This window comes from Oryctolagus cuniculus, chromosome 9 (assembly GCF_964237555.1).
Source record: "Oryctolagus cuniculus chromosome 9, mOryCun1.1, whole genome shotgun sequence".
Lineage (NCBI taxonomy): Eukaryota > Metazoa > Chordata > Mammalia > Lagomorpha > Leporidae > Oryctolagus > Oryctolagus cuniculus.
This window is the reverse complement of record NC_091440.1, coordinates 14,125,831-14,152,640: the sequence shown is the minus strand read 5'-3', so window position 1 is coordinate 14,152,640 and position 26,810 is coordinate 14,125,831. Positions and strand designations below refer to the sequence as shown.

General features: G+C 51.1%; 1 protein-coding gene across 2 annotated transcripts in view; it reads left to right on the top strand.

The window, feature by feature from the left end:
• Window positions 1-26,810, top strand: part of FARP1 (FERM, ARH/RhoGEF and pleckstrin domain protein 1) — a 285,577-nt gene that overhangs the window by 225,542 nt on the left and 33,225 nt on the right. For both annotated transcript variants that reach the window (XM_051850519.2, XM_051850517.2), the window contains exons 7-13: window positions 2,881-2,995; window positions 3,808-3,955; window positions 6,615-6,710; window positions 8,123-8,286; window positions 9,126-9,194; window positions 12,994-13,069; window positions 13,864-14,152. In XM_051850519.2, coding sequence (XP_051706479.2) covers window positions 2,881-2,995; window positions 3,808-3,955; window positions 6,615-6,710; window positions 8,123-8,286; window positions 9,126-9,194; window positions 12,994-13,069; window positions 13,864-14,152 — 957 coding nt within the window. The remainder of the gene's footprint in view (window positions 1-2,880; window positions 2,996-3,807; window positions 3,956-6,614; window positions 6,711-8,122; window positions 8,287-9,125; window positions 9,195-12,993; window positions 13,070-13,863; window positions 14,153-26,810) is intronic.

Here is a 26,810-nt window from a genome sequence, read left to right as displayed (position 1 = left end):
ACGACATCTGACATAAAACATTAAAAGATATTAAGGCATATCTTGAAAATGTGTTGATTCTCAAACTCTCAAAACACAAGGAGGAGCCTACCTCTGGATTTCCAAGGAGAGTACAAGGGGAAAAATGGGTTTTATGGTCATCCGTTGCTATTGCCTTTGAGGACTGGGGAAAGTCACATGGCTCAGAAGAGACAGGAATGAGCTGTGTTGACCCTGATGCCAAAGGAAAAATGGCATGCTGAGCTCTTTAATGTGGAGTTATGGAAGGGAGTGTATTATAAGACCCTGGGGCATCAAGAAGCCCAAATGTAAAGCTCACAGGAAATTGAGGATTTAGTTGGTTTCTCCATTTGCAGTCATCCCTCATTCTCAGATTGTGTGTCCTGTGCTTCGAATGGGACGTGGCTGCCAAACTCATGCATGTCTTACGTTGACAGCACTGAGAGGGTGTTGATGGGACCAGCACGGTGTTTAGCGGTAAGCCTGCTAGGAGCCAGGCCGTCAGGCGTGTGCCCCAGGAAGGTGATCCTCAGGAGAGGGCTGGTTACAGAAGCCAGGTTGGACCCTGAGTCTCTTGTGCGTGCTGCTTCCTGTCTCACCAGGGGATTGTTCCCCACCGCCTCCCCCGCAACAACACCCTCCGTCATTGCCATCCTGGGGCCTTACCAGACACTCAAACCAATTGGGATCCTGGATCTTGGGCTGTGAACCTCCAAAACAGCAGACTAAAATAAAGGTCATATGTAACTTCTCAGGTATTCTGCGATCATGATGAAAAGCTGTCAAGTATACTATATTTGCAGATTTGATAATATGGCTGCGCCCAAAATGCTATCTGTGCACATGCCCAGATGGCAAAACATTCAAGTCGCACTATGCACAGCCCCAGTTGATGTCAGTTAGCGTGCTCTGCCTTCTTATTTCCGCTCTCAAACTGCTAACAAGTGTCCTTTTCATGGTCTATTTACTGCCACACGTTTCAATCTTTTGTGCTTATTGTTGGTGATTTCACTGTTGAAACGCCCCCCGAGCACAGGGCAGAAGTACTGTGTACAGTCCCTCAGCGTAGTGCTGGGTGCCCTATGGCGTAAATACGTGTTTAATCAGCTTCTTCAAGCGTGAGTGCTGCTTGTTAGCCATGCGTTCAATGTGAATGAATGAGCAGTGTACACTAAATCAATGCCTTTCAACAGAAAAACTCATGAAACAGGTCAGTTGACCAAAATATTCCAAGAATTTAACAGGAACCTAAACCTATATTTTCCCTGGGAACCATGGTTTAATCTCCCTAATTCATTGTTCCCAGTGACCTTGTACGTGATAACTTTCTCAAGTAAAGAGAAGCAACCCTACCTTCTTGAGACAAGATGAATGGAATTACAGAAAAGTGAGGACGCCGATGTCTAGACAACCAGTAGTGATGTCAGCGTGGCCAGGGACAGCCCCACGCTGCCGTGTTCTGTGATGGGATGGTGGCAGGGGGAGGTGAGCGTAGTCTAGAAAAGGCATTTAGAAAATAGTGTTACTGGTGTGTCAGAGCAAGAGGAAGCTAGTGAGTGAGTCTCTCAGCTGCCCAGTGGTTGCCAGGTGCACCGGATGGTGTTACACAAAACACCTGTCCCCCGGGGGGTGATTTAGGGGACTGTCGGCCCTATCGTGCTTGATTACTGAGGTGCTGCCCAAAGGCTGACCGACTGCTTACTGTGGCAGAGTGAAAGGCAGGTTTCATAGCAACCATTCGCTTGCCGTTCTTCAAAACAGCTGGCTGTGGCCATCAGGCTACTCTTAACTGCGCTTGTTAAACAGCATGGATGACCAGGAAAAGGTGTCCTGCTCCGATGTCTTCCAGTTGGCCTAAACTGAGATTGAGCCAGGGCTGTTACGCTAAGGTACAATTACAATTTTAAATCTCTGCCCTTTGTGGGGCTGCATTGTGGCATAACATGTAAAGCCACCACCTGCAGTGCCAGCATCCCATATGGGTGCCAATTTGAGTCCCAGCTGCTCTACTTCTGATCCAGCTCCCTGCTAGTGGCCTGGGAAAAGCAGTAAAAGACGGCCTAAGTGTTCTGGCCCTTACCACCCACATGGGAGACCCAGAGGAAGCTCTTGGCTCCAGGCTTCAGCCTGACCCAGTCTGGCTGTTGAAGCCATCTGGCTAGTGAACAGTGTGTGGAAGATCTCCCCTCCCCCTCCCCCTTCAACTCTTCCAAAATAAATAAATCTTAAAAAAAAAAAAAAAAAAAAAAAAAAAAAAAAAAAACCTGCACTTTAAATTTTCACATTATAATCACCATTTGACTTTGCTGTGATCACGTGAAAAAAAACATTTATTGTAGATAAATTTATAAGACAGTGTGGCCCATTATTTCTGACAACAGGACTCCAAGGAGGTTAAGAAACTCTTGAATTATTTTCTAAAAGCACTAAACTATCTGCCTTTATACCTGTCTGCAGTCCTCTGTCTTCATGATAAAGCATTTGGGTTTGCACTAGCAATTGTTGTATGTGCGATTCAGAATTTGGTTGTAGAGTTCTGGAATCCCAGGGCCTGTTTATAGGCCAGGGGGTGAGGTCATCCGAGTCTACGGAGCTCACTGCTGAGAAAGGAATGATGGGGAAGAAATGGGAAGTGGGAATGTGGGTGGCTGAAGACAGACGGGTCTCAGGTTCCTTTCCAACGCTGAGAGATGGGAGGGGTGGGAAGGTCTTCCTACGCCGCCTTCAGGACAGTGAGAAGACATCCAGCCCCTAGGATGTTCTAGAACCTCCAGCTGGGCTCTGTTGTCCACTGGCTTCCGGCTTCCGGTTTACTAGCTGTGAAATAAACACAGTATGACACACTAATCCTCTGTGGCCTGTTTCTCTCTTTCTTTTTAGCCGAGATTGGGGATTTTGATGAAGCATTGGACAGAGAGCATTTAGCAAAAAATAAGTACATACCTCAGCAAGACGCGCTAGAAGATAAAATTGTGGAATTTCACCATAACCACATGTAAGTTTCACGCATGGCTTTGTATTTCCTTGGAGCTGCTTCTCTCTGCTTCCCAACACGCACAGGTACATGCAAAAGGGAAGAAAATACAGATGCTCACAGGGCACTGTGTCCCTCCCGGAGCCTCAGAAATGCAGGGCACCCACTCAGGAGTGGGGCTCGAGGCCCTGGCTTGCCTCCCTGTGAGACCAGAGAAGGCCTGGAATCGTAGGGCATCCCATGCTTGGGTATAGAAGACTGAGTGTGACACCAAGGGGCCGTCAGGTCACTGTCGCAACAGGAAATCGAGAGAGGCCCAGGAGACGTCAGGCACAGAGGCTGTTGCGAAACTCTAGAACCTTTGTGACATCTCCATCTTTGGTTTGTTATTTTTGACCAACAAAGCATTTTTAGAGGATTCTCTGTGCTTTTCAGTGTTGCCTTAAAGCAGGCATTGAGCCTGGTGACAACAGGAATGAGATTGCCTTGAACTTTGCTTTGCAACGCTCGACTATTGTAAGTGACTAAAAATCAGTTTTAACGCAGTGGTGTTTTGCTTCTGTGTGACCTTCAAGGACACTGAGTTTCCAAACAGCTGGCGCAGTGCAAGCTGGACTTTCACTGTTCTGTGTTACATGAGCAATAGAGCTTTTGTCCTAGCTGCTGGATTTGGGGTTACAATGCACAGGAGGTTGGGTGTCATTTGGTCGGATGGCCCCGCTGTCTGTGATGAAGTGCCTTTTTATCTCCCAAGAGAAACTGTTTAATCTCAAATTAATAGACACAGAGAATGCTCACCTCCTCGCCTTTCTCTGTCACTTTCGTTTTATCAGTGGACAAACCCCAGCAGAATCAGATTTCCAACTCCTGGAGATTGCCCGGCGGCTAGAGATGTATGGAATCCGCTTGCACCCAGCCAAGGACAGGGAAGGCACCAAGATCAACTTGGCCGTGGCCAACACGGGCATTCTGGTGTTTCAGGTGAGAGTGTTGGGAGCCCAGCTGGTGCCGTGCTGATGGGAGGGGTTGGCCCTTCACCTCCGGTTCACATCGGGTGGGCCCGGGTAGCACCTCTGCTGGTGACCATTGGCTGCACAAGGAAAAGCTGACCTCAGCTTGGGTTTTTTTGTTTTTGAGGCTTTCAGCTTCCAGATTCTGTCTCATCTACCTTTGCCCTACTTGGGGAATCCATGTTAGAAATTTTTGGTTCATTGGCTTTGCTAGGGTCACAGAAACCTGTATCGCTCAGTGGACCTATGCTTAGGAAACAGTGGAAGCAAGATTTCATATCCCAGAGAAACACCTTTTCACCCTTGTGGACGAAATTTTACAGCAATGCAGTTTTTTCTTTCTTCTTTTTTTTTTTTTTTTTTTAATTTGTAATCTGATTTTGGTTGAACCAGCTTATTTGGGACTTCAGTTATCCCTAACTTAAAAAGGCAAGCGCACTGTGTGTACTTTCAATATCAAGCAGTTCTATAAACTCACGGGAGTGATGTCCTTGCCTTTAGTGATTCTTCAACGGAACAAACCACGCTTGGATCCTTGCTGTGCTTCGCTGAAGGACGCACTTGTACTCCAGCGTGTGTGTTCTCTTGCTCACCCTGCTGTGGGACCATTCTCTTAATCAATGATTCTTTTTCTTTTCTTTTTAAAGATTTATTTATTTAATTGAAGAGCAGAGTGACAGAAAGACAGAGATATCCTCCGTCCTCTGTTTCATTGACCAAATGGCCACACTGGCCAAGGTTGGACCAGGCCAAAGCCAGGAACTCCCTCCAGGTCTCCCGTGTGGGCAGCAGGAGCCCAAGCACTTGGGCCATCTTCCACTGCTTTTCCAGGTGCATTAGCATGGATGGGACCTGGAAAAATGGAGCAACCAGGGCTCAAGCTGCCGGCGTCACAAATGGTGGCTTAACCCGCTGCACCACCATGCTGGCCCCGGGCAAGTATTACTGACGCACAGTAAAGGATACGTACTTCAGGTGTGCGGGTTGGTAAGCCCTGACTGTGTAGGTCCTGTGAAGCTGTCAGCAGAATCAGAATAGTGAACCTCTAAGGGTTGTTCAAAAAGTTCTTAGGAAAATGGAGTTAAAAGGTAAATTCGTTTGGTGCAGAAAAAAATGTCTGGAAACCTCTGCATCAGTTTTTCAGAATATCCATTTTCCAAGCCCTCGTGGCAGACTCCTCGCCTGCGTGGGAAGTGTGGGTAACCTGCACTGCACTTCTGGTGGGTGCCTCAGTCCCACCTTCAGCTCCTGTAAGCAAAGCATCTGGCTTTCTCGTGGATCAGGGGCCGGCGTCCCACTGTGGGGAGCTGGACCCTGCGCCTGACCCAAAGCCCTGTGTGAGCTCACCGGCTTTGCATAGACTCCCCATCTGTTTCCCCTGGAGTCCCGGCTTGTGCGAGCCCCGTGTTGGACACGTGGTCGCAGAGCCACACCCTGAAGGGAGCATGGTGGGTTTCACGTTGGGAAGTAGGGAATAAGTGATGCATGGAGCGTGTGACTGCCACCACCCCTTCCTGCCCTGATGACCAGTGAGTACCTGATGAGAAAAATGGCCAGAGAAGCAATGCCTGCAAAATTCAAAATCCCAACCCTTAAACATTTTGAAAAAGTCACACAGAGAGAAAAGGCGTGTCTCACAATGGAATTAACAGGCTCTGGTTGTGTTGGATGCGATCTAAACATCTTGGGTTGCCAGGTAACTTAATCCTGTGTGAAGCGTGTATCTTGGAATTGGTCATCTTCCCTGTGCCTAATTCCCTCATTCTTCCGATGTGGAATCACTGGGCCTGGAGTTGCAGGGGCTCAAGAGGGACCCTAATTTCAGTTGATTCACAACAGGCTGCACTAGGTATCTGGCAGCTCCCCACTGTGGACTTGATGGAGACCAAGTCCTACTTGGTCCCCAAAGACACTGGGGATACGTGAGTCCTGCCCAGAGACTGCGTGTGCTGACCTTGAAGACGTAGGACAGTCATGGCCTGCCAGCCTAGTCCTGGTGGTGCTGTAAACTTGGTGGACACAGGAGCCAGCCCAGTGTGGACCACTGTGGAGTAAGAGCAGCTACTGGCTAGATGGGCATGTGCTTGGGGTCTCTTCCTGCCACATTCACAGTGATTTGGGGCCAGTTAAAATAGAAGTGTGTTGCAGTTCCCAAGTCTGAAATAAAGTTGTTGTTGCTGTTATTGTTATTCTCCCCCTCCTCCCCCTCCTCCCCCTCCTCCCCCTCCTCCCCCTCCTCCTCCTCCTCCTCCCCCTCCCCCTCCTCCCCCTCCTCCCCCTCCTCCTCGTCTGCCTTGCTGGGTTTTATATGAGGTTTGAGAAAATATGGACGAGGCCAGAATCTGGCATTCCTAAGAGATGGCTGCTAATTTTTTATCTTTCTTTTCACTGTTGCCTTGGCCGGCTGTGCCATCCAGACAGACAGGCTTAGTTCGAGTGCCAGATCATGTAATGAGTGCCAGGTCGTACAAGTAGTGAGAAATAGTGATCCAGGAACGGGCATCGTCCAGTAGCCACAAGGTGGGGACTGCCCCGGCAGTCCTGCCTTGCGCTCGCACCAGCAAAGCCAGCCAAGCCCAGGCTGCCGACCCGGCATCTCCTGGCTCACTGGCTGCTGCCTCTGTCCTTAGGGCTTCACAAAGATCAATGCCTTCAACTGGGCCAAGGTGCGCAAGCTGAGCTTCAAGAGGAAGCGCTTTCTCATCAAGCTCCGCCCCGATGCCAATGTAAGTGACTGGGGGAGGGGTGCCCGCTGGATCATGGGAGGAGTGTGCCCTGCTAGCGGGTGACGTCTGCGCTCAGGAGGCCCACCTGAAACTGGCCAGCTCCCAGCCCGGTGCTGTTGTGAAAAGGCACCCAGGAGTGTCTACAGGGACAGCTGTATCCAAGGGCTCAGTGACACCGCAGCTGTCATGCGTGGTAGACACTGAGAGGGTGAAGAGCACGCGCAGCTGTGTGCCTGGGGAGAGGGTCATTGCCCTGTAGGCAGCCCCGGCCCCCAGCAGATCACCCGAGCTGTGCTGTTGCTGGTGTGTCTGACCCTTGGCCCAAACTGGTGACCCCACTCAGCTTCCTGTCATATTCCAAGCGTGCACCTGTCCACCTGACGTGCCAGCGTCTGCACCCCACAGCTCCTAGGGAGCTCCTCCCTGTGGCTGGCCAACCAGGGTCTCCACTTGCTGCAGAACCCCTAAGAGCATCAGTGCTGTCCTCACCAGGGGGAGGGGCGGGGCAGCAGCCTGTGCACCTGCCGGCAGTGGCCATTAGGAGGTGCATGGCAGCTGTGTTCCCCCGTGCCTGCCCCAGCCAGTACTCAGCCCTCTTCCGCAGGGAAATAAAAGTTGGCAGGTGGTAGTCCCAGGGGGACTGGGAAGGAGACACCCATGATAGTGATTTCTAGAAGATAGATTTTGAGTTCCAAAAAACCTAACTTACAAATGAAGAATTACAGCACAACTTTGTTTGCGAAGTTGGGGCTGCCCAGGATCGTGAGTTTCCCCAAAATAGAGCTGCTGGGAACACACAGGGCTGCGGTAGACTTGTTTGTCTAATCTGGCCACTAAAACTGGGAGTGCTGAGTGTGGGAGCAGAAAATCGCCATATCCCCTTTCCAGCGTCCAAGGCCTGCTCAGCGCCAGGAAAGCAGTTTCATTTCCTGTCGAGGGAGCTGGAGGGGCCTCCTGGCCACCTGGGCCCTGGGCTCTTTCATCAGGAGACGACTTAAGACGAAAGGGAACCCCGCAGGGAAGGAAGCAGACAGGTGAACTGTGTCCAGTGACTTACGGAGGCCCACAATGAGTGTTAACTCTGGGAATTTGCCTCCGATGGGAAGTGCAAGCCCAGGAAAAACCCTTGCTTATGAATTCTGTCAAAGAAACCGTGTCACTTCCGCCAGCTCTGTCCTGCCGTGTTCTGTTAGAGCCTCAAAGGAGTGTTGCCGGGAAGGAAAATACTGACGGGGGTCGACATCTTGTCCTTAGGAACGAGTGTATTTCGCTAGGTCTTGGAGTTTAATGTCTCGTTATAATAGAACGCGCAGTTGAGGTCGCGTTGGAGAAGCATCTTCCGTGCCCCTCTGACATTCTCACAGAGGTCTGTGAGCAACGGGCCAGCCCCGAGCTGTGTCTCATCCTTGCAGAGCTCCTACCAGGACACCTTGGAATTCCTGATGGCCAGTCGGGATTTCTGCAAGTCCTTCTGGAAGATCTGCGTGGAACACCACGCCTTCTTCAGACTCTTTGAGGAGCCCAAACCAAAGCCAAAGGCTGTGCTGTTCAGCCGCGGGTCGTCGTTTCGGTTCAGGTGAGACGGGCGCTTCCCGCCTGGGTGTTGGCCCTGTGGGTCTTGTTCCCAAGCTGCTGCTCGCCCTGCTGCCCGTCACGGCTGCAGTGCTGCCCAGCAAGTGCGTGAGGTGAGTGCTTGTGGTCTCCAGGAGCCGTGGCTGATTTGGCATTCCTTGGGGTCCCAGCGGCCTGCTGGTGTCACCTGTTGGACGCTGTTGAATGTTTGAGAGCAACTGGGCAGTTCCGCCGGCCACAGCAGCCCCTAGCACACCTGTCTAATTCAGAAAGCTCTGCCTTTCCCCATGGAAGCATCTGATCATCACTTGGTTTCGCTTCACAGAATGATACGTAGTGGTGCCCATCGCTGGTCCACTTTTCCATTCATTTCTTCGACAAATATTCGACTGTCTACTGTGTGTCCAATACCATCCCAGCTGGTGAGGGGCTAACGGTGAACCAAATCACCGTACATGCCTTCAGGAATGGGCAGACTCGTGGAATGGCTGATTGATAACTAAACCCGCAAGTATTAAGTGGGTTCAGTTACTAACTGCTTTTTTTCTGTATTTACAAGAGTACTTCAACACCTGCATGGAAAAACAAAACTGAAAGATCATTTTGGTCCAAAAATTTTTGAAATCCATGCAGTTTTTTCATAATATGCATTTTCCATGAATTTGTCAAAGACTGCACTTACAGGGAAAATGTCAGGAGACCGAATGGACAGGAACCCCCGGCTGTCTTAGCCTTTATTCCCAGCTGCCACAGAAGGGGGTGAGGGTCGCACGCTCGGGTTCTGTGTTTAAATGAGGTTGCCTCTCTGTCTTTTCCCCTTGTCTTTCCTGGTGTTTGTTCTAGCGGCCGGACCCAGAAGCAGGTGCTCGACTATGTCAAAGAAGGAGGCCACAAGAAAGTCCAGTTTGAGAGGTAAGGGCAGCTTCGAGACGAGCTCCTGTTTGAGAACACGCATGCTTGTCAGGTAACAGCATCTTGCCGCCAGCTGTTTCTCCACGAAGGCCCTGGGTCACCAGAGCCATGAATTCCTATCTCACTGTCGACCTCAGCAGGTTTATGTTAGAATTATCTAAAGGCAGAGTGACAAAGAGGGAGATTTTTCCGTCTGCTGGTCACTTTCCAGATGCCTGCAGTAGGCACCACTGGGTCAGGCGAAGCCAGGAGCCAGGAACTGTATCCAAGTCTGTCCTGTGGGTGGCAGGAGCCCAGGTAACTTGGGCCATCACCTGCTGCTTCCCAGGGCGAACAGGAGCAGGAAGCTGGATAAGAAGTGAGGTGGCACTGGATCCCGGGCACTGTGACACGGGATGCAGGTGTCCCGAGCGGCAGCTTAACCTGCTGTGCCATAACACCCGCCCAATTCTGTAAACTTTTAATTAAGTAAAGTGTGGATGAGATGAAGCGGGATATATCACTATTACTATTATTGCTGTTTTTGCAAAGGCTTGCGGCTCTTAGCCCTTCCCAAGGGCTTGGCACACCTTAGCCCATGGAGTCAACTCCAGATCAGCTCTGGGAGCTCAGTGTCCCTTGATTTCCTTGGTGAAGGTGGAGACCCCGAATCTCTACGAGGCGAAGGAGGCAGCCCAGGGGTCTCAGCTGTGCGTGCCCTGGCTGGGTGGCGTCAGAGCCTCGTGCGCCTTGGCACAGCTGTGCCGCCTGCAGGGAACTCAAGTGGGACGAGGGCATAAGAAGTAACATGATGAACCACAGCGCTATTTAGTGCGTTTGGGTTTTTTAATTTTTTTTTTTTTTTTTTTTTTTTTTTTTTTTTTTTTGACAGGCAGAGTGGACAGTGAGAGAGAGAGACAGAGAGAAAGGTCTTCCTTTGCCGTTGGTTCACCCTCCAATGGCCGCCGCGGCCGGCGCGTTGCGGCCGGCGCACCGCGCTGATCCGATGGCAGGAGCCAGGAGCCAGGTGCTTTTCCTGGTCTCCCATGGGGTGCAGGGCCCAAGCACTTGGGCCATCCTCCACTGCACTCCCTGGCCACAGCAGAGGGCTGGCCTGGAAGAGGGGCAACCGGGACAGAATCCGGCGCCCCGACCGGGACTAGAACCCAGTGTGCCGGCGCCGCTAGGCAGAGGATTAGCCTAGTGAGCCGCGGCGCCGGCTTGGGTTTTTTATAACTTTTTTTTTTCCACTTCGCTTTCACGCATTTACAGATTATGATAAAGTACAGAGAAGACAGCTGAGGTGAGCACGCCGAACTGACGAACCAAATCCAAAACATCCTCACATCAAACATTTTAGATTAGGGATACTCAACTGGTAAAGCTCATGTAGATTCCCACATCAAAGAAACAAACAAAAATCCCCTGTCTGAAGCCCTCTGGTCCCAGGCATTTCCGGAAAAGGGGCCTCCGCCTGCACTTAGAATTAAGGGCTGTTGGCCGGTGCCGTGGCTCACTAGGCTAATCCTCCACCTTGCGGCACCAGCACACCGGGTTCTAGTCCCGGTCGGGGCTCCGTTGCTCCTCTTCCAGTCCAGCTCTCTGCTGTGGCCAGGGAGTGCAGTAGAGGATGGCCCAAGTACTTGGGCCCTGCACCCCATGGGAGACCAGGAGAAGCACCTGGCTCCTGCCATAGGATCGGCGCAGTGCGCCAGCCGCAGAGCACCGGCCGCGGCGGCCACTGGAGGGTGAACCAATGGCAAAAAGGAAGACCTTTCTCTCACTCTCTCACTCTCTCACTCTCCACTCTGCCTGTCAAAAAAATTTAAAAGAATTAAGGGCTGTGAACTGCTTTGACATGTCTGCTCCGAGGACTGCTTGCTCAGCTCTTGTTCCAGATGTGCCCCAACCCTCCTGGACCAACAGCTGGAGTCACTCCCCTCCTCCCCCCGCAGGGGCAGCCGCCTGGTTTATGCCCCTTCTCCTATCCGTATTTCTGCCTCCAAAGCGGATAGGAGGCTCGCTCGGGGCGTGAGCTTTCGCACCGGTAGGAGGATTGTCTTCCTGTGCAGGAATCTGCGCCTTGCTTTTCATCCCTCCCCTGCTCCTGAGATGAGCTGTAAGTGCCTTGCTGTGGTTCTAGAAAGAGTTTACACTGTTTTTGATCTCATTCCCTCAGGAGAGACTCGTAGGATGTTTCAGGGTTTTGTTTTGCTTGTGCTGAGACAAATGGGCCACTGGTGTGTAAGTCCCCTGGTGCGAGTTGGGGGCTTCCAAGCCCCGTGTCCAGAAATGTAATCTTGGGCAGGATTTCTTTCCTTTCCCTCCCTCCCTCCCTTCTTTTTTTTTTTTTTTTTTTTTTTTGTTTGTTTGTTTGTTTGTTTTGACATGCATGCACCTCTGAAACAATAAACCTCATAATTTTCTTGGATAATTCACAATTAATGTTTTGAGAACCTGGGCCAGCATTGTGGCACAGTGGGTTAAGCTGCCTCCTGCAACACTGGCATCCCATACAGCTGCTGTTTCGAGCCCCAGCTGCTCCATTTCCAATCCAGCTCCCTGCTAATGTGCCTGGGGAAGCAGTGGAAGAGGGCCCAGCACTTGGGCACCCGCACCTACGTGGGAGACCCAGATGGAGTTCCAGGCTCCTGGCTTCAGGCTGGCCCAGCCCTGAATGGCTGTTGTGGCCATTTGGGGAGGGAACCAGCAGATGGAAGACCTTGTTCTTGTGTTCCCTCTCCCTCTCTCTGTAACTCTGAATAAGTCTTTAAAAATAAAATATTTTGAGGCCCAAATAAAAAACAGCGACCTCGTGTCTCCCGTCTGGTTGCCAGTGTGGATGCTCCAGGGTTTTCCGTGTTGATTGGAGTGTTGCGAGGAAATCCCGTACGCTGGGATTTCTCCTCTCTGCACTCTGTGGCTGTCTCCGACACCCGTTCGTTGGAGACGAGAGTAAGGTGGGCTGAAGAAGGGAAGAGGCAAGGTTGAGCCCCTTCCTTCCCCTGCAGCATCTGTGTGCACTCTCAGAGCCGGACAGTCCTGGAGCCGTAGCAAGCACATTGAAAGAGTGATCCAGTGGTGGTAGTTGCCTCCATTACGGAACTGATCCAGAAAATAATTACCCAGAATACACCGATCAATGTTATATCGTTAGGCCATGGCTCGCGCCCGGGCAGCCTCCTCCCTCCCCCCCCCCCCCGCCCTGACTTTCCCCGTCGCTAGCAAGCCCTGTGCCATTGCTGGTCCTCCATCAGCAACCCCACGGCAAGTGCTGAGAACTTCCTCAAGATTTCAGTACCATGGGGACCACGCACGGGTGACCGAGTCTGCTTCCCGCTCATACTCATGAAAGCCGCTCTGGATGTTTTCTGCAAGGAGGAAGGACCTGGCGCTTCAGACTAGGGAGCTTTGGTTTCACTTAAAAACACACTCACAAAAACTCAGCTGGGCGCCAGCGCTGTGGCGCAGCTGCTCAGACCACTGCCTGCAGCGCCATCATCCCATATGAGTGGGCCCTGTTTGAGTCCCAGCTGCTCCCCTTCCAATCTAGCTCCCTGCCAGCGCACCTGGGAAAGCTACAGCGGCCGGGCCCCTCCACCCACATGGAAGACCCGGATGGAGTTCCAGGTGCCTGGCTTTGGCATGGCCCAGGCCAGCTGTTGCAGCCATTTGGGGAGTGAGCCAGCAGATGGAAGATCCCTCCCTCTGCACCCCTCATAACTCTGCCTTTCAAATAAATAAATTTAAAAGAAAAGGAAAAAAAAAAAAAAACCAACCCCTCCCCTAGTCTCATGCTGTCGTGTGTGATTTCTTCCAGAAAGCACAGCAAGATTCATTCCATCAGGAGCCTCGCCACGCAGCCTTCAGAAACTGACTCAGAGGTGCCAAAGCAGGTGCGTCCCGAGTGTGCCCTAGAACCCCGTTACGTTCCACACTTCCTCCTCCGAGCACTTGCCCATTCTACGTGGTTTGTCCTGGGGTTTCTTACAGGTGAGAGTCTGCCTGGGTGTGTGCCCTGACACCAGCCAGAGACTCGAAGCCTTGGGCCTCCAGCCTGGGGGCAGCAGGCCCCGTGGTACAGCCTGTTTACCCCAGAGCGTCTGTGTGCTGAGCCACAGCGGCGGTGGCCCTGGTGGCCAGAACTCCGCGCTGGGGGCCGGCCCACCGCCGCGAGCCAGCAGAGCTGGCTTGGATGAAGAGGTGGGGACCCTTTCGTCAGCTCCTGCCTAGGCCCCGGGTCTCAGCTGCTGGCAGGAGTCCCACGGCTGTGCTCCAGGGCAGCCGAACAGGAGCCGGGCTGTTGTCACTCTTGCCTCTGCCTTCTGAAGAGGCGCAAACAGAGGTGGTTGTCGTTTTTCTAAGGTCATGCCAAGGGGTCTCCTGGAGTCCACGATGGGTATTCCTTGTGTCCCTGCGAGCCCTTCCTTGGGAGTCCCGCTGTGGGCTGGAAGGGCCGTCTTGTTCCATAGAAACCCAGTGTGAGACGATAAGCCCCGAAGGAACCTTCTGGAACATGACAGAAGCCCTCTGATGAGTGCCTACCTGTGGTTCTAACCCGGGGTCCAGCAGCTGGCTCAGCTACTACAAGCGTCAGGACCCACCGCGAGACTAGATGCTGCCGCCTCTGTCCTCCTCAGCCCTGGTGTAATGCCCCTTTCTCTCCATCCCTTGCCCACCCCACCCCTAGTCTCCGCAGAGTGCCAGCCTGACCTTCGGAGAAGGCGCCGACTCCCCCCGGGGCCAGAGCCGCCAGCAAGGGAAGGAACTGAAGGTCGCCGCCCCCTCCGCCGCCGCCCCCGCCCCCACGGAGGATCCACGGCCACAGCCGGGGCCGCAGGCGAGCCCCGCTCTGCAGAGGAGCCCTGCGGGTAACAGGCAGGCGGACGGAGCCAGCCCGGCGCCGCCGGAGGAAGAGGAGGAGGTCCTTAAGGATAGCACCCAGCAGAGTAAAGCCCAGCCCCCGCAGCCTTGCACAGGTCCAGCATTCCGGGCTGCGCGCGGCAGCAGTACTTCCATTCCTTTCATTGACTGCAGTGACGTAGATAGCGAGTACGACTTGCTCCGGGAGCAAGTGTCCCGCTCACGGTCCCAAACAAATGACAATTATGAGGGTGATGTGACCAGCGGGGTCTATCTGCTCTCCAGGGATGAGAGGCAGGGCGAGGCTAGGCGCAGGGCTTCCGCTCACTCTGCCCTGTCTTCCAGGCCCCCTTCTGGAGAATTCCTTGACGACGACTCCGCAGACATAACCTTTGACATGAGCGGGAGCGCTGGGCTCCCGAGGCATAGCTCCCTGATAGATGAAATGTTCAGGAGCTCAGGCGCTCACAGCCCCCTGGCTGCCCCCTTGTCTCCCAGCAGCAGTAGTTCAAGTCCAAACATGAGCTGGGACAGGACCGGGTCCCAAGGCTATGTTTCGGAAAACGGACATGACCAAAGAGAAGTGGTGGGAGAAGACACTCTCCCAGGCCAGGCTCCTTGTTACGAAGGCTCTTCCCCCATCTTGCAAAGGCCCTACCTACGGACCCTTCCCAGTCGGTACAATAAATCAGAGACAGATCCGCTCATCCTTAGCCAGCTAGCGGCGATGCCAGAGGCCGTGGGTAGCTTTGATGTCCACGATAAGGGTGGGCAGGCCAGAACGGCTGCCCCCAAAGAGGGGAAGCTGGCCAACGGCATGGAAGGCCAGCTGGCGCCCCTGCAGGTGACCGAGGGCTCCACCAGCAGTGGGACTGAATCCAGTGATTCGGACTCCGAAATGGTGAGCCCTTCGCACCAGCCCCTCACCGTGGGCAACCCCGCGGTCCTGCGTTCCCCCGCCATGCTGCTGAGAAGTCAGGTGTCCCTGGGTGGCCCACGTTTGAGTGGAGAGACGGAGGAGGAGGAGGAGTGAGGAGGTCGCTGTTAGGGACCTGGGGTCCTAGGAGCCCAGGGTCGCGATGGAGGTGATCTCCGATGACTCCTTAATTTGTAGCCAGCATTTGATAGCGGGAGTTTTGGGCAGGCACGTGGCGGAATGGAATCTGCCTGGCTCCTAAAACCTTTAAGAACAACAGCCTTTCAAACAAGTGGCTTCCTGTCCGCGAAGGATGTATAGGTTAGCAGCAAGTCCTGATGATGAGTGATGACCTGGAGCCTGGCTGGCTGGCTGAAGTCTAGGAAGAAACCCTCTCTGACGAATCTGCTGATGTCGATAGTGATTGATAGTTTCCTGTGCATGTTCAGCTGTGGATGCAGCTCACCCTTCTGGGGTTGAGTTTGGGGACTGGGGTATCGTTGAGATCACAGGAGAGGCGTTGTCTTCCTTGTCCCCTGCTCTTCCAAAGGAGGAGTGCCTCTCTGTGCCTCATCAACTGAGGAACTGACAAAATTCAAGGCCAAGTGCGAGTTGGTTGCTAGCTTAGATGGTGTTGGTGAAATCTTCGTCAAGGATAGCAGCTGTCTTAAAGGGAACGCGCTGGGGTTCTTTGTTTTCCAGGCCTCCATTGAAATGCTCTAAAGGTCGGTCAGACCCTTGTGAATTGTGATTTGCTCGACATTGCCTGTTTGCTCCGGGATTGTAGTAGGGGAACAGATTGTTGGGTTTTGAGAAATCCTCTTGCTGCCTCTCAGAACCTGTTGGTAAATCACAGAAATGCCGTTGCGTGGTGATGAAGGGAAGAGCCGTGCCGCAGACAGGCTCTGTTGTCACCAGCAGGTTGGCCCATGAGCTCAGACCTCCCTGCCTTTGAGTCATGTCCAGCTCGGAGGAGGAGCGCCTCCCAGGGGCGTTGGCCACAGTCGGTGTTTGCGCACGTTCTGGCCAAGAGCGTTCTCTGTCCAGAGCAATGATGCTTGAATGATTCCCTGAGCAGGAATACAGCAGGGGGGAAGGACAACAGGTTTGACTTCTGTTTAAGTCTTGCCCTTCTGTCGGTCGCCTTTACCCAGCATTCCTGCCTGCTGTCATCTTGCGTGGTGTTTCTGTCTTGGCTGCGTATTAAAATCACCTGAGATTTCAAAAATGAAGCCTAGAGATTCTTCTCTCATGGGTCTGGGGTCCAGCTCGCCCCTCCCCCCAGCCTGCTCTGCCAGCCAGCCAGGGTCACTTCTCAACCAGACCTCCCTCACTGCCTTCTGGAATCTGATGGAATACATAGAAAGGGGTAGCTAAATCGGGGGCTTGCATGTGGAGTCAGTGCAGCGTTGCACATGAAATATTTCTTCTTGATGCCTATCATTTGTAATGTTCAGTCTTTGGTACTTTTTTAAAAGATAAGTTGTAGAATAAAATTTTTAACGATAGTAAATCCTTGATGTCCTGCCAGGCCAGTGGCCTCACTCTGCTCATCCTGTGACTTGATGGCCAGGGAAGAGCCAGGGCTGCTAGGCAGCGGAACAGAAGTCAGCAGCAGGTGCATCACAGGTGGGGGCGTCGACCCACCTTGTGGTCCACGGATAATTACCTGCCCGTGTGAATGTCGAGTAGTTGATTTTAACGATTCTGAAGACTTACTCCATTTTTATATAAACTTTTCAATTTTCCTAATCATTTGATTCAGTGCATGATGGGTGAATCAAATTGATTAATGGATAGTCTGAAAGTTGCTCCTTGAATTAGTCTGTTCATGTCTTGCTTTAGATTGATATATGCAGCAGAATTTTAACAGTAGAGGTCCTCTAAGCAAATCTTCGTTTGATGGATGTGAAACCTTGTTCTGATCAAGTGACCTCACATAGTTCTACCGCCACTGCATGACAAAGCTGAAACTGTAACTCAGCTGCCGGAGTTCAGCTTCTCCTTCTGTGTGACATGTTGGTACAGTCGAACCTTGCTAAGTCAGTATGTTAATTTTGGACAGTCTTGTATGGGTTGATAATTCAAATCTAATGTGAAGATTAGGGGTCCTGTAGATTCAGTAGGTTGGGAAGATCTACTACTTTTTATATTGTGGGGATTTTACAGTTACAACTTGTTTGTTGCGTATTCTATTTGGAACTTAGAAAACGGGAGTTACGCAGAGTCAAGTTTGGAGTTCTGTGGTTTCTCTGTGAAGGTGGTTTGTGCCAGTAAATTTGCCTTTTACCTCTAATCATACCGCAGTCTAATAATGGAATTTGAATGAACAATATTGTGTTAACTTATGCAGCCTGTGTGAATCATTAAATGTGCCACTCCAAAGCAAAACATAATCCAGTCATTGTTTTGTTTTGCTTTTCCTGCAAGGTGATTTTATCTCAAGTGGTTTAAAAGCTCTTAGTTGATCAGCGATGGAGTGATCGGTTCTGTGTGGACAAAGTTCTACGCTTGGGGAGTCGTGCGTTGAGTTTCCCTTCTCAGCAGCTCAGTTTCTGCTTGTTGGCCTGTGTGTGAAAGCAGCGATCCTGGCATCATGAATGGTTTGTAGGGGAGCTTGTCCTATACTCACAGCCTGGAACTCTGGGTGGGAAAGAGAATATAGGTGTCCTGTGAGCCTGGTGGAACAAATTTGCTCAAAGCACGTGGTCTCCCTTTGTCACTGTGCGGTGCTCAGGAAAAGCCAGCAGCCTCTGCCATTGCACCTGCAGGCTGCGACTTGGGGGAGTCCCCGGCCCCCAAGTCTTTACCTGGCTTGCAGAGGTCCCCCCAGTGCCTTAAGAAGGGCCCACATGCCCAGGACTAAGAGCAGAGGAAGCTCAGATGGGGTTGGCTAGGTAGCAGAGATTAGAGGCTTGAGAATTCACTCCCATTTCCAGAAGGGTTTCCTAAGACCTGCCAATAGGGCTTCCCAGACAATAGCTGGTGCGTGGGTCTTTAGACCCTGGCCGTTCTGTGCTGCCCTGCGAAATGATATCTCAAGGCCACGGGTGGAAGACAAACCCTAAACAGAAACCCAAGCCTACAGCCGCTCTCGGCTACTCCCGTGAAGCCTTGCGTTAATATCTCTTGTTGGATATTATTTCGAAATGCGTAAGGCCTTTTTGTGGTTGCTTTTGCTGTTGCTTGTTAAGGGCAAAATAAAAATGCAAGAAATTCTTTCAGCGTGAAGAAATGCATTCTAATGAGTTCCAGAACTGAACATGAATTGCCTCAGCTCCTCTAGCAGCCATCTGTGTGCCATTGACAATATTTTATTAGACAGGCATTTAATTAGAGGAAGTCTGGGAGCCAGCCCCTTCCCCACATGTGTGATTCATTTTGGGGAATTTCTCACAGATTCAGCTCCCCAGATTGGGCTGCCGCGTGGCCCGCACTTAAAATGTGAATAATTCTGATTCCATTCTTAAGGCCGTCTTTGAAGAATCAAAAGCAATCAGTGCTTAAAGAGCAAGGCCTCCGAACTGAAAATGCCCCATGAAGCTCTCGAAGTTTCCACCGAGTGTGCAGAATGAATCCAGCGTGTTCCGAGTGCGCATGGCGCATTAGACCTGGGACCTTTTGGATTGTGTTGTGAAGCAACCTCTAAAGGGGGAAGCAATTATTATTATTATTTTTTTTTTTTTTTTTTGACAGGCAGCGTTAGACAGAGAGAGAGGCAGAGAGAAAGGTCTTCCTTCCAAATGGCCGCTACGGCCGGCGCGCTGCGCCGATGTGAAGCCAGGAGCCAGGTGCCTCCTCCTGGTCTCCCATGTGGGTGCAGGACCCAAGCACTTGGGCCTTCAAAGGAGGAAGCAATTTAAACGTTGATAAAATGGTTGCCAGTGTGCACATAGATTCCCCTTTCCTGTCTATCATCAGTGAGCTCATGTTTTTACATTTTTTTTTTATACATATGTATACTTAAAACAGAATGATGTATTGCAACCCAGAATGGGTTTGGCGAGCAATAGCCCTGAGTAGGTACGTAGGTGAAGAAATTCCTTCAGCGTGAAGAAATGCATCCTAATGAGTTGCTTAGCCCAAAACTAAGAAACCTGGCACGCCCTTAGCCAGCAGGTTAAAATGATTGATTGGCTTCTGTCTCCATCACTTCACTTGGCCTGGCTTTTATTCCAAGGAGCCGGAAGTTTAAGAGCTGTTCGAGTTGATTCCCAAGGACGTGTCTTTATCAGGGACCTTCCTAGTGCACATGCGTCCTCCTCTGACCGTGCCCTTAGTTACTCTAGGGCAGGCCAAGCGCCCGTCCCACGGTGTGAGCCCAGGCCGACGCTGCTCATTCTTGCAAGTCAAACTGCAAAAGAGTCTGTCTAGGCAATGCCTATGCATAGAGCACGTTTCTCTGAACCTTCAAGAGGGGACGGCTTCAAAATAATCCATTGCTGGGAACTCTGCTGAGTTTTAGATTCAGCTGCGCTACCCAAACCCCCTGCGAACATCGGGAAGGCAAAGGTCCTGTTGAGTGAACTTCAGTGAACAGTAAGCGATGGAAGGAATTCACTCTGGCGACACAAAGAATTGACTGGCACTGTTTTTGCCTCGTTAGTCTGATTCCATCTGTTCCTGCTTAATGGAGTGAAAGCTAATAGAGGAACGGGGATCGCTTAAACAGACCTCTGACACCAGTTGCTGGTGTTCCAAAGGAAGCCATGACTCTCAGACCAAAACTGGCTGCCACTTAATATGATCCTGCTCTAGTTTATTTAAAAATACAAACAATGATGAAACGTAAAAAGAATCTCCAGGATGATTTGGCCTGGAGCTGTGGGGCCAAGATCAGAAGGGGCTGCCACCTGTTTGGATGCTGCTGGTCATTGCCGTGAGTGACCTGGAGACAGCTGTCCGAGGTTTCTCCCCCACGGACAAAGGTTTAAGATGCTGACTTGTGTGCCATAGACGTGTTGGGGAGGTGGGAGATGGGCTCTTGTTTTTAAAAAGGGTCTTGCCTCATCAATACCACATCGCCCAAAACACCTTAGACAGAACCTCTCGCACAAGGAGCTGTTTTGTTCTAGCAAAAGCAGTGACGTGTTCTGGCGGATGCCAGGGAAGAATTAGGAACTCTTCTTACCCTCGCATAGACTCTGATTTGTTCAGAATAACTTCCGCGTGGATTCACTAACGCGGACACCATGGCGTAGCCTGGAAACCGAGCCGCCGGTGCTGCCCTATGACCTGGAGCGGAAGGCCACTCGCTTGCGTCTCCCTGGGGCCCCAGATCGTGTTACTCTGCCACGTCTCGGGGTGGCTTTTCCCCTCACAAGTAGGGAGGATTAAACATCAGCCGTTGACACGGGATATCTGATCTGCACAAGCCACTCTGAAAGGTTAGCTGGGAGGTCGGGGCGGCTGCTAACTCGGTCTTGGAGAACAGTTCTGGAAGATACTTGAGCTTGCTGCTGGGGCCAGGTGCCGTGAGGAGCAGTTAGAAAGTACCACAAACATGCAAAAGCAATCAAACGCGGGGCTCCGGGGAGGGAGCGAGGATCACCCTGCGTGCGTGCACGCATTTGTGTGTGTCTGTGTGTGTGTGTGTGCGCGCGCACGCAGTGAAAATCACCAGTGATTAATTGCATTTTTGAGTGAGAGGTAGAGGTGCGTCGTGGTCGGGGTACCCCGAGGCAGTGGGTCTGTTTTATTGTGCATCCGGGTCACAAGCTCGCTCTGCCACAAGGGTCGTTGAGCAGCCCGGAGTTCAGTGCTGATGAGGCTGGCATTACTCATGGATCAGCTCTGCTGACAAGTCCTTTTTCCTGGGCCTCGAGGTTCCTCTGTAAGAAATCCAGCATTTGTCGCTCTGCCTGCAGTGAGTTGGAGAAAGACCTAAGGCAGAGGGCGCCTCCGCTAGGAACACACGCTGACTGCTCCTCCAGAAGCACCTTGACTTTGAATGGCTCACGGGTTCACGCCTTCCCTCTCCCACCGCCCCCTTTTGCCTTGGCAAGCTGCTGTGATAGCCTCACTAACTAACCAGATCTCACAAGCTTGGCCTGTATGATTAATCCAATTTCCTTCTGTTCTCTCTGTGTGCATATTTAATACTGTAGATAATGTCTTATTAAAAATTCCTAATACACTGAATTAATTTCCAAAGAGGAAAAAAGGCTGGGGACTTCATGCTCATTTTTGTCATTTGTTTAATAAAGTGAAGAAAACATTTTTCTGTTGTTCCATTGTATGCAGCGTTCTGTTGGCGTGTACCTGGGTGGCAGAGAACGCTGTGTTTCCAGCGCTCTGTCTCATCCTTGGAGCATGGTGTATCTTCTGTTCCCCGCATTGTTGGAGCACTGTCTGATGTCTTTTATTTTCTTTCCTTTTTTTTTTTTTTTTTTTTAACACTGCTGAATACCAGTTTGTACTTGGAATACCTGCTGTCTCTCCGGTACAGTGATCCTGCTCACTGACAGCGACCCCACCCCGGGTGGGGAAGGAGGAGGGGAAGGGATTCTTCTCGCAAGCCCCGCACTTCGTACTTGGGGCTGTGCGTGTGGCTGGGGGCGGGGGCAGGGGCAGGGGTGAAGTCCTTGGAAGCGAGCAGGATCAGCGTACCGGGGCAGAAGGACTCATGGGAACAGAGCGCATCTGTGACAGTGGCTTACATAGACACAAGGGTCTGCCTGCGTGGTTGGGATGAGCGCATCTGTTTAAGTGGGGATAGAAAGCTTGCCATCAGCCCTAAGAGCACTGGGCTGTGTTTATTTTGCTGGGAGGAGGCAGAGGTGGGAATAGAGGGAAGGCCTTGCCCAGCTCAGCCGCAGTTGGCTCCTCGTGGGCCGGTGAGCTGGCTGTCATCTGATGGGCACCCGGGATGTAGGCCCTCACAGATGCTGTCTGGTTTCCCCTTCTCTCCACGGCACCAACAGTGCGGTACCTGCACAGAGCATGGGTTTACACCACTGAGAAAACTGCTGGCTTCTCCAGTAACAATGAGCTTGGTGTTTCTCTAAGCATGGGAGGCCGGGCCCATGTAACAGTGTATGCACGGAATTAAAATCCCTTGTTCATCTAAACTGATGAGGCTTTTACTTGTCCTAACAGGTATCTCGCTGTAAAAACTGTCCATTGTAACTGTTCTTTCCCACTGATGGCTGAAGCTTTGAGTACAAGATGGTATTTTTCATTGTTACGAAGCACCACGTTCCCCACCCAAACACTGCTGCCACCCCCACCTCCACCTCCACCTCCTCCACCTCCGCCCCCCTACCTGTTCAAACCAGGAGCCTTCTCCTTTCTCTTCTTCCCATAAGAACAGCCTGGTGCACCTGCTATTTCTCACATTAGTGGCGTTTCTCTTTTTCTGCAAGTTCTATCACTGTTGCCTTTCCGAACTGCTTGATGATAAGCTGAAGTGGCTGCATAGCTGCATGTAAAACTGTTCGTAAAGGAACTGGGTCTCAAGCGCACACACACATCCCCTCAGCGACCTGAAGTATAGGATGAGGACAGCACCTGCTTTTTCTCGTGGATCCTTAAAACGTGACCTGCTTTTCGTTAGCTTGCTCCATTGGATGGGGAACCCCACTTGGATGTGAGACGCAGTGAGCCTGGCTGTTCAGGACAGGAGGGTCTTTCTTAGTAATGGCTTTCAAGTGCACATCCTCTCCAGAGAGATGGCATTCTGTTCTCTTTCAGAGGGAGCTTGCGGGGCTCAAAAGGGCCTTTATGAAAACCTCTGTGGACAATGTACTTGCCTGTCTGTGCCTTGGAGTCCATAGAGATAAAAGCTCCTATATTTTAGAGCCAGATAACAGAGAAATTATGAGACAAGTGGCATCTAGAAGCTTGCAAAATGCATTTTATCTGGGACGAATACGAAAGAAATTTTGAAAAGAAATAGAGAAAGCAACCTGTACTCTGATGGGCAAATATTTTGCAAATCTATTACTGATTTTTATTTTTTAAATTATGGCCAGGTTTTCTAGTTTTCTCTTTTACTAGGAAAAAAAAAAAAGTTATCCCGGAAAAATATTGGAGATTACCAATGTATTGATCAGTTAAAAAAAAAAGGCCAGCATAATCAAGTCTCTGAAATGTCATTTTTATGACTTGCAAAATAGATTAGAGATTTTTTTTGTCCTTGCCCAGTATTGTATGAGCTGTTTTTAGGTCTCTCCTGCAAGCTGATGAAGTTGCAGGTCTCCTAAGTTGGAAGAAGACAGGGCCGGGACTCCTTGTGCCTCCCCCTGTGCCTATGGCCAGGAGCTGGTCCGTGGATGCCACTGCCCGCCTAGTGGACACTGCAACTCCTGAGCACCTAAGGCAGTTCCAGGGCTGCACGCTACACTGAGAGCCATGTGCTCATTTGAGGCTCCGTAGCTGGGTGTGCCATGAGAGTGTGTGCATTTAAAAGGCTTTTGAAAAGCAGTGACCAGAAATGCCTCCCACGAGGGCAGTGTTAGCAGCGGCATAGAGTTAAACGCCCCTCTCGCACATTCAGGGTAGGGAGGGGATGGTCACGAGATCACTGGGACCAGATGAAGGATTTGAGAATTACCGGAAATGCAATGATGTCTGAAGCAATTAAAGCAATACAGGACCATTTCTGAAAAATTGGGCAAGTGATTTTGAGAGCGTGTGTTCAGGGGACAGGTGACCTCTTCCTAATCTCTGTGCACCCAGCGCCTTAATTAAGCCCTTGTGCTGCCTCTAATGAATCGCCCCAGTGATTTATCAGAACTCTGCGATGGAGGGCGTAACTTGGCGTTCATTTGTCATAAAGGAAAACGCAATCAGACTCTCAGGGCATTCATAATTTCCCTGCACAGCAATGGCCATCAGTCACTCTGTCTGCTCCCCAGTGCCTGGGGAGTGTCCTCACAGCAGGCGGTAGGCTGTGAGATCTGAGCTAGCCTTAGGAAGCTGGAGCAGTCACAGCAGACTCACTCTGGTTTGCTGCTTGCAAAATGGGCTACTTCAGTGAATGAAACCCAATTCCATGTAGGTCTCATAACTCTGCAGCTTGGACACTGGCCTTATTTTTGGGGCATGCTCTTCGCAGCCACCTGTGTGGACACCAGCCTGTACAGACTTATCACACGCCATGGCTCAAAGAGTTTTAAGTACTCATCCAGCTGCCAAATTCTAATCACCCTCATTAGCATATTTTGTTGATTGCTGAATGGCGCATGAGCTGCATATCTTAGTTTGGGCTGTGTCACCTGTAGCTTTGCAAAGCCTCAAGTAGGTTCTCTCGCAAGGACAGGAGGGAGCCCCTTCCCAGGGACGCAGCTCGAGTTAGCAAACTTGAACTTCCGAGTCTTGTGCCTCTCCCTTCCTCGTAATTGCTGGGAGATTTTTAGACCTGATTACTAGGTATTTACTGAGTGAGTATTGGCCTTTCTGTTTAAATACACCTCTTGCCCCTCCTGTCTTAGGCCATGTGAATAGGCACAAAGCCAGCTGGAGTAGCCTTTTGGGGAAAAGGAACGGCCCTGACTCGGTCATCCCCAGGTGTGCGCGTTGCGCATAACAAGTTCATGGCTGTCATGCACAGGTCACGTGCAGCAGGCTTTCCCCCAACGAACAGTAGGCTGATCCTGAGCTGTCGCCTCTAAGTACACAGGTGACCGTGAGGGTCATGTTCCGCTGTCCACTTCCTGAATCCTGCCTCCACCGTGGGCCCATGGGTGCTCCTTCAAGCCTGAACAACTGTCCTTGAGATGTGTGCCATTGCTTCTCTCCTGGACCCATCGTGCTCTGTCAGCCGCTCGCTCAGCCTGCCCGTCTACTCACAGACGTGTTCCTGGGTGGAACTGTGTGCAGAGGCTTCAGCTTTGGGCCTTCGGGGGGACTTGTTTGTATTGGAATGTGCGCACCTGACCTGCTCCCTGGCCGTGCGGCCCTTTGCGCTCAGTCTCTCTCTCTGCTGGATGCTGTCCAGAGCCTGATTGCACCCCGCACCCCTTAACAGCCCTTCTCAAGGCCTCTTCCTCTTGCCTCCGCCTCTCTCACTGATGAGGTCCTTGCTCTTTCTGTTCCACGGCACTGCGAATCCAAGCCCCAGCACGCTGTTAACACCGGCCCCACCCGACCTGACGCCCTGTGCGAGAGAGCTGATGGGGAAGCCCCCAATTTTGTCAGCTGATGGAGGACAAATGAAACATGACGCTAACAGCAACTCACAAGTGCATGAAATGTTTCCAGCACCTGCCACTGCCACAGTCGCTCTCTTCTGATCCCGATTTGTAGCGATAACGTTGCTCTTTTGGTGATGTTTTTGGAAAAGAGACCAGTGTAGTGCTTTGAAACGATTGCAGTTCTGCCTTGTCACTATTTCTCATTGCCAAGTTCCAATTCTTGCACGATTGTTGTATCCCGTTGTGCACTGGTGTCAATAAAATTGACATTTGTGAAGCAATTTCTGGCCTTTTTCTCCGGGGTTTACTGGGGCTGGTGGTGTGTGGGCTGTCGGGTCTGTCTCGAAACACCAGGGCTTCATTTCCGTGATGTGTATTCCAAATGGGAAGACTTGGCAGTGGAGGGATTTTTAAAACTGGGAACTTCTTGAATCTGCCTTTTCTCACGTTTTCTAATCATGTCATTCGAGGATCATGGCACTGACCGATGGCCAGTGGGCAGGACATCTGCTTTTGTTTTCTAGATGAGGTGGCTTTGCACCGCTGTGCTGGTCAGCTGGGGACTTCAGGCACAGGGGCTATCGTGAACATCTAGAACCTTTGGAGTTTCTGTGTGGTCATTCGTGCTGGGACCACGGCCACCGCCTGCCCCAGTTCCGCTGCACCCCAGGCTGTGGTCTCTTGTCATTTCCAAAGGCAGAGCAGTAACTCCAGCCCATGACAACAGGGAGGTGCTTGCAGGAAACTAAACCTCACCTTAACTTTGAAGACGTAGGCAGCAGTGAGCCTGACCCACTGTCACCGTCAGCTTTCCTATAGGGTAGCAGGAGTGCCGCATGTTAATTTCACTTCGTCTACCCACTGTTAGCTCCGCCCAGCCTGCTTTAGAAGCTCACATGTGAGTGTTGGGGAGAGAGACTCGGGCTGCAAGTCCATTTTGAAACTTGCATGTAGCTCCCAAGAGTTTAGGTACAGACGATCTGCAAAATTGCGCTGGCAAAGAGTGTCCTGGACACGTCACGTTGTAACGGGTAATGTGTGCGTTTTCACATGATGTAACACGGTATGCTTTCTCCAGGACTAACTCGTTAGCTGCCAGCCTTGCCTCCCCAAGGGGAACTGTGATCATGTAATGACCTCCACCTTTGCATTTGTCATTGACCTCCATTGCATGTGACATGATGCTAGTGTTTCTGTCCCAAACAGTGAGAGACATGGAATGACATCACCAGGTATAACAAGCTTGTTTCTGTTCTTTGTAGAATGGGGACTTAGTCGCTTGGCCTTTCTCGTAGCTGTGACCCAACGTTCTAAGACGTAGCGTGTCCTCTGAGCACACCAGCCCTTTAGATGCTTGTTAGTGTAGCTCTACTTTCTAGTCATTTCTCATGCCTCGTTGTGGTGTAGATACTGTCTTTCTTGAGTAATTTCTAGAAGCAGCAAAGGTAGTAGTTAAAGGACGAAAATACTCCTTGGAAATATACTATGCTTTCACGCTCCTTTAATTGTTAGCTAAAAGAGTTCTCTATTTTACTGTTAACTTTATAACTGAGGCTCCACTGGATTAGTCATGCTTTGGTATCTTTAATATTAAGGCAACTTGGACTTAGGAGGAAAATGAAAAACTAGAAAATAACGAACGGCATTGAGTTTGCCACAAGGTAGACCAGTTTCTAGAGACGTGCAGAGGTGAACATTGTGAATGGAAACCAGGTCCCAGGT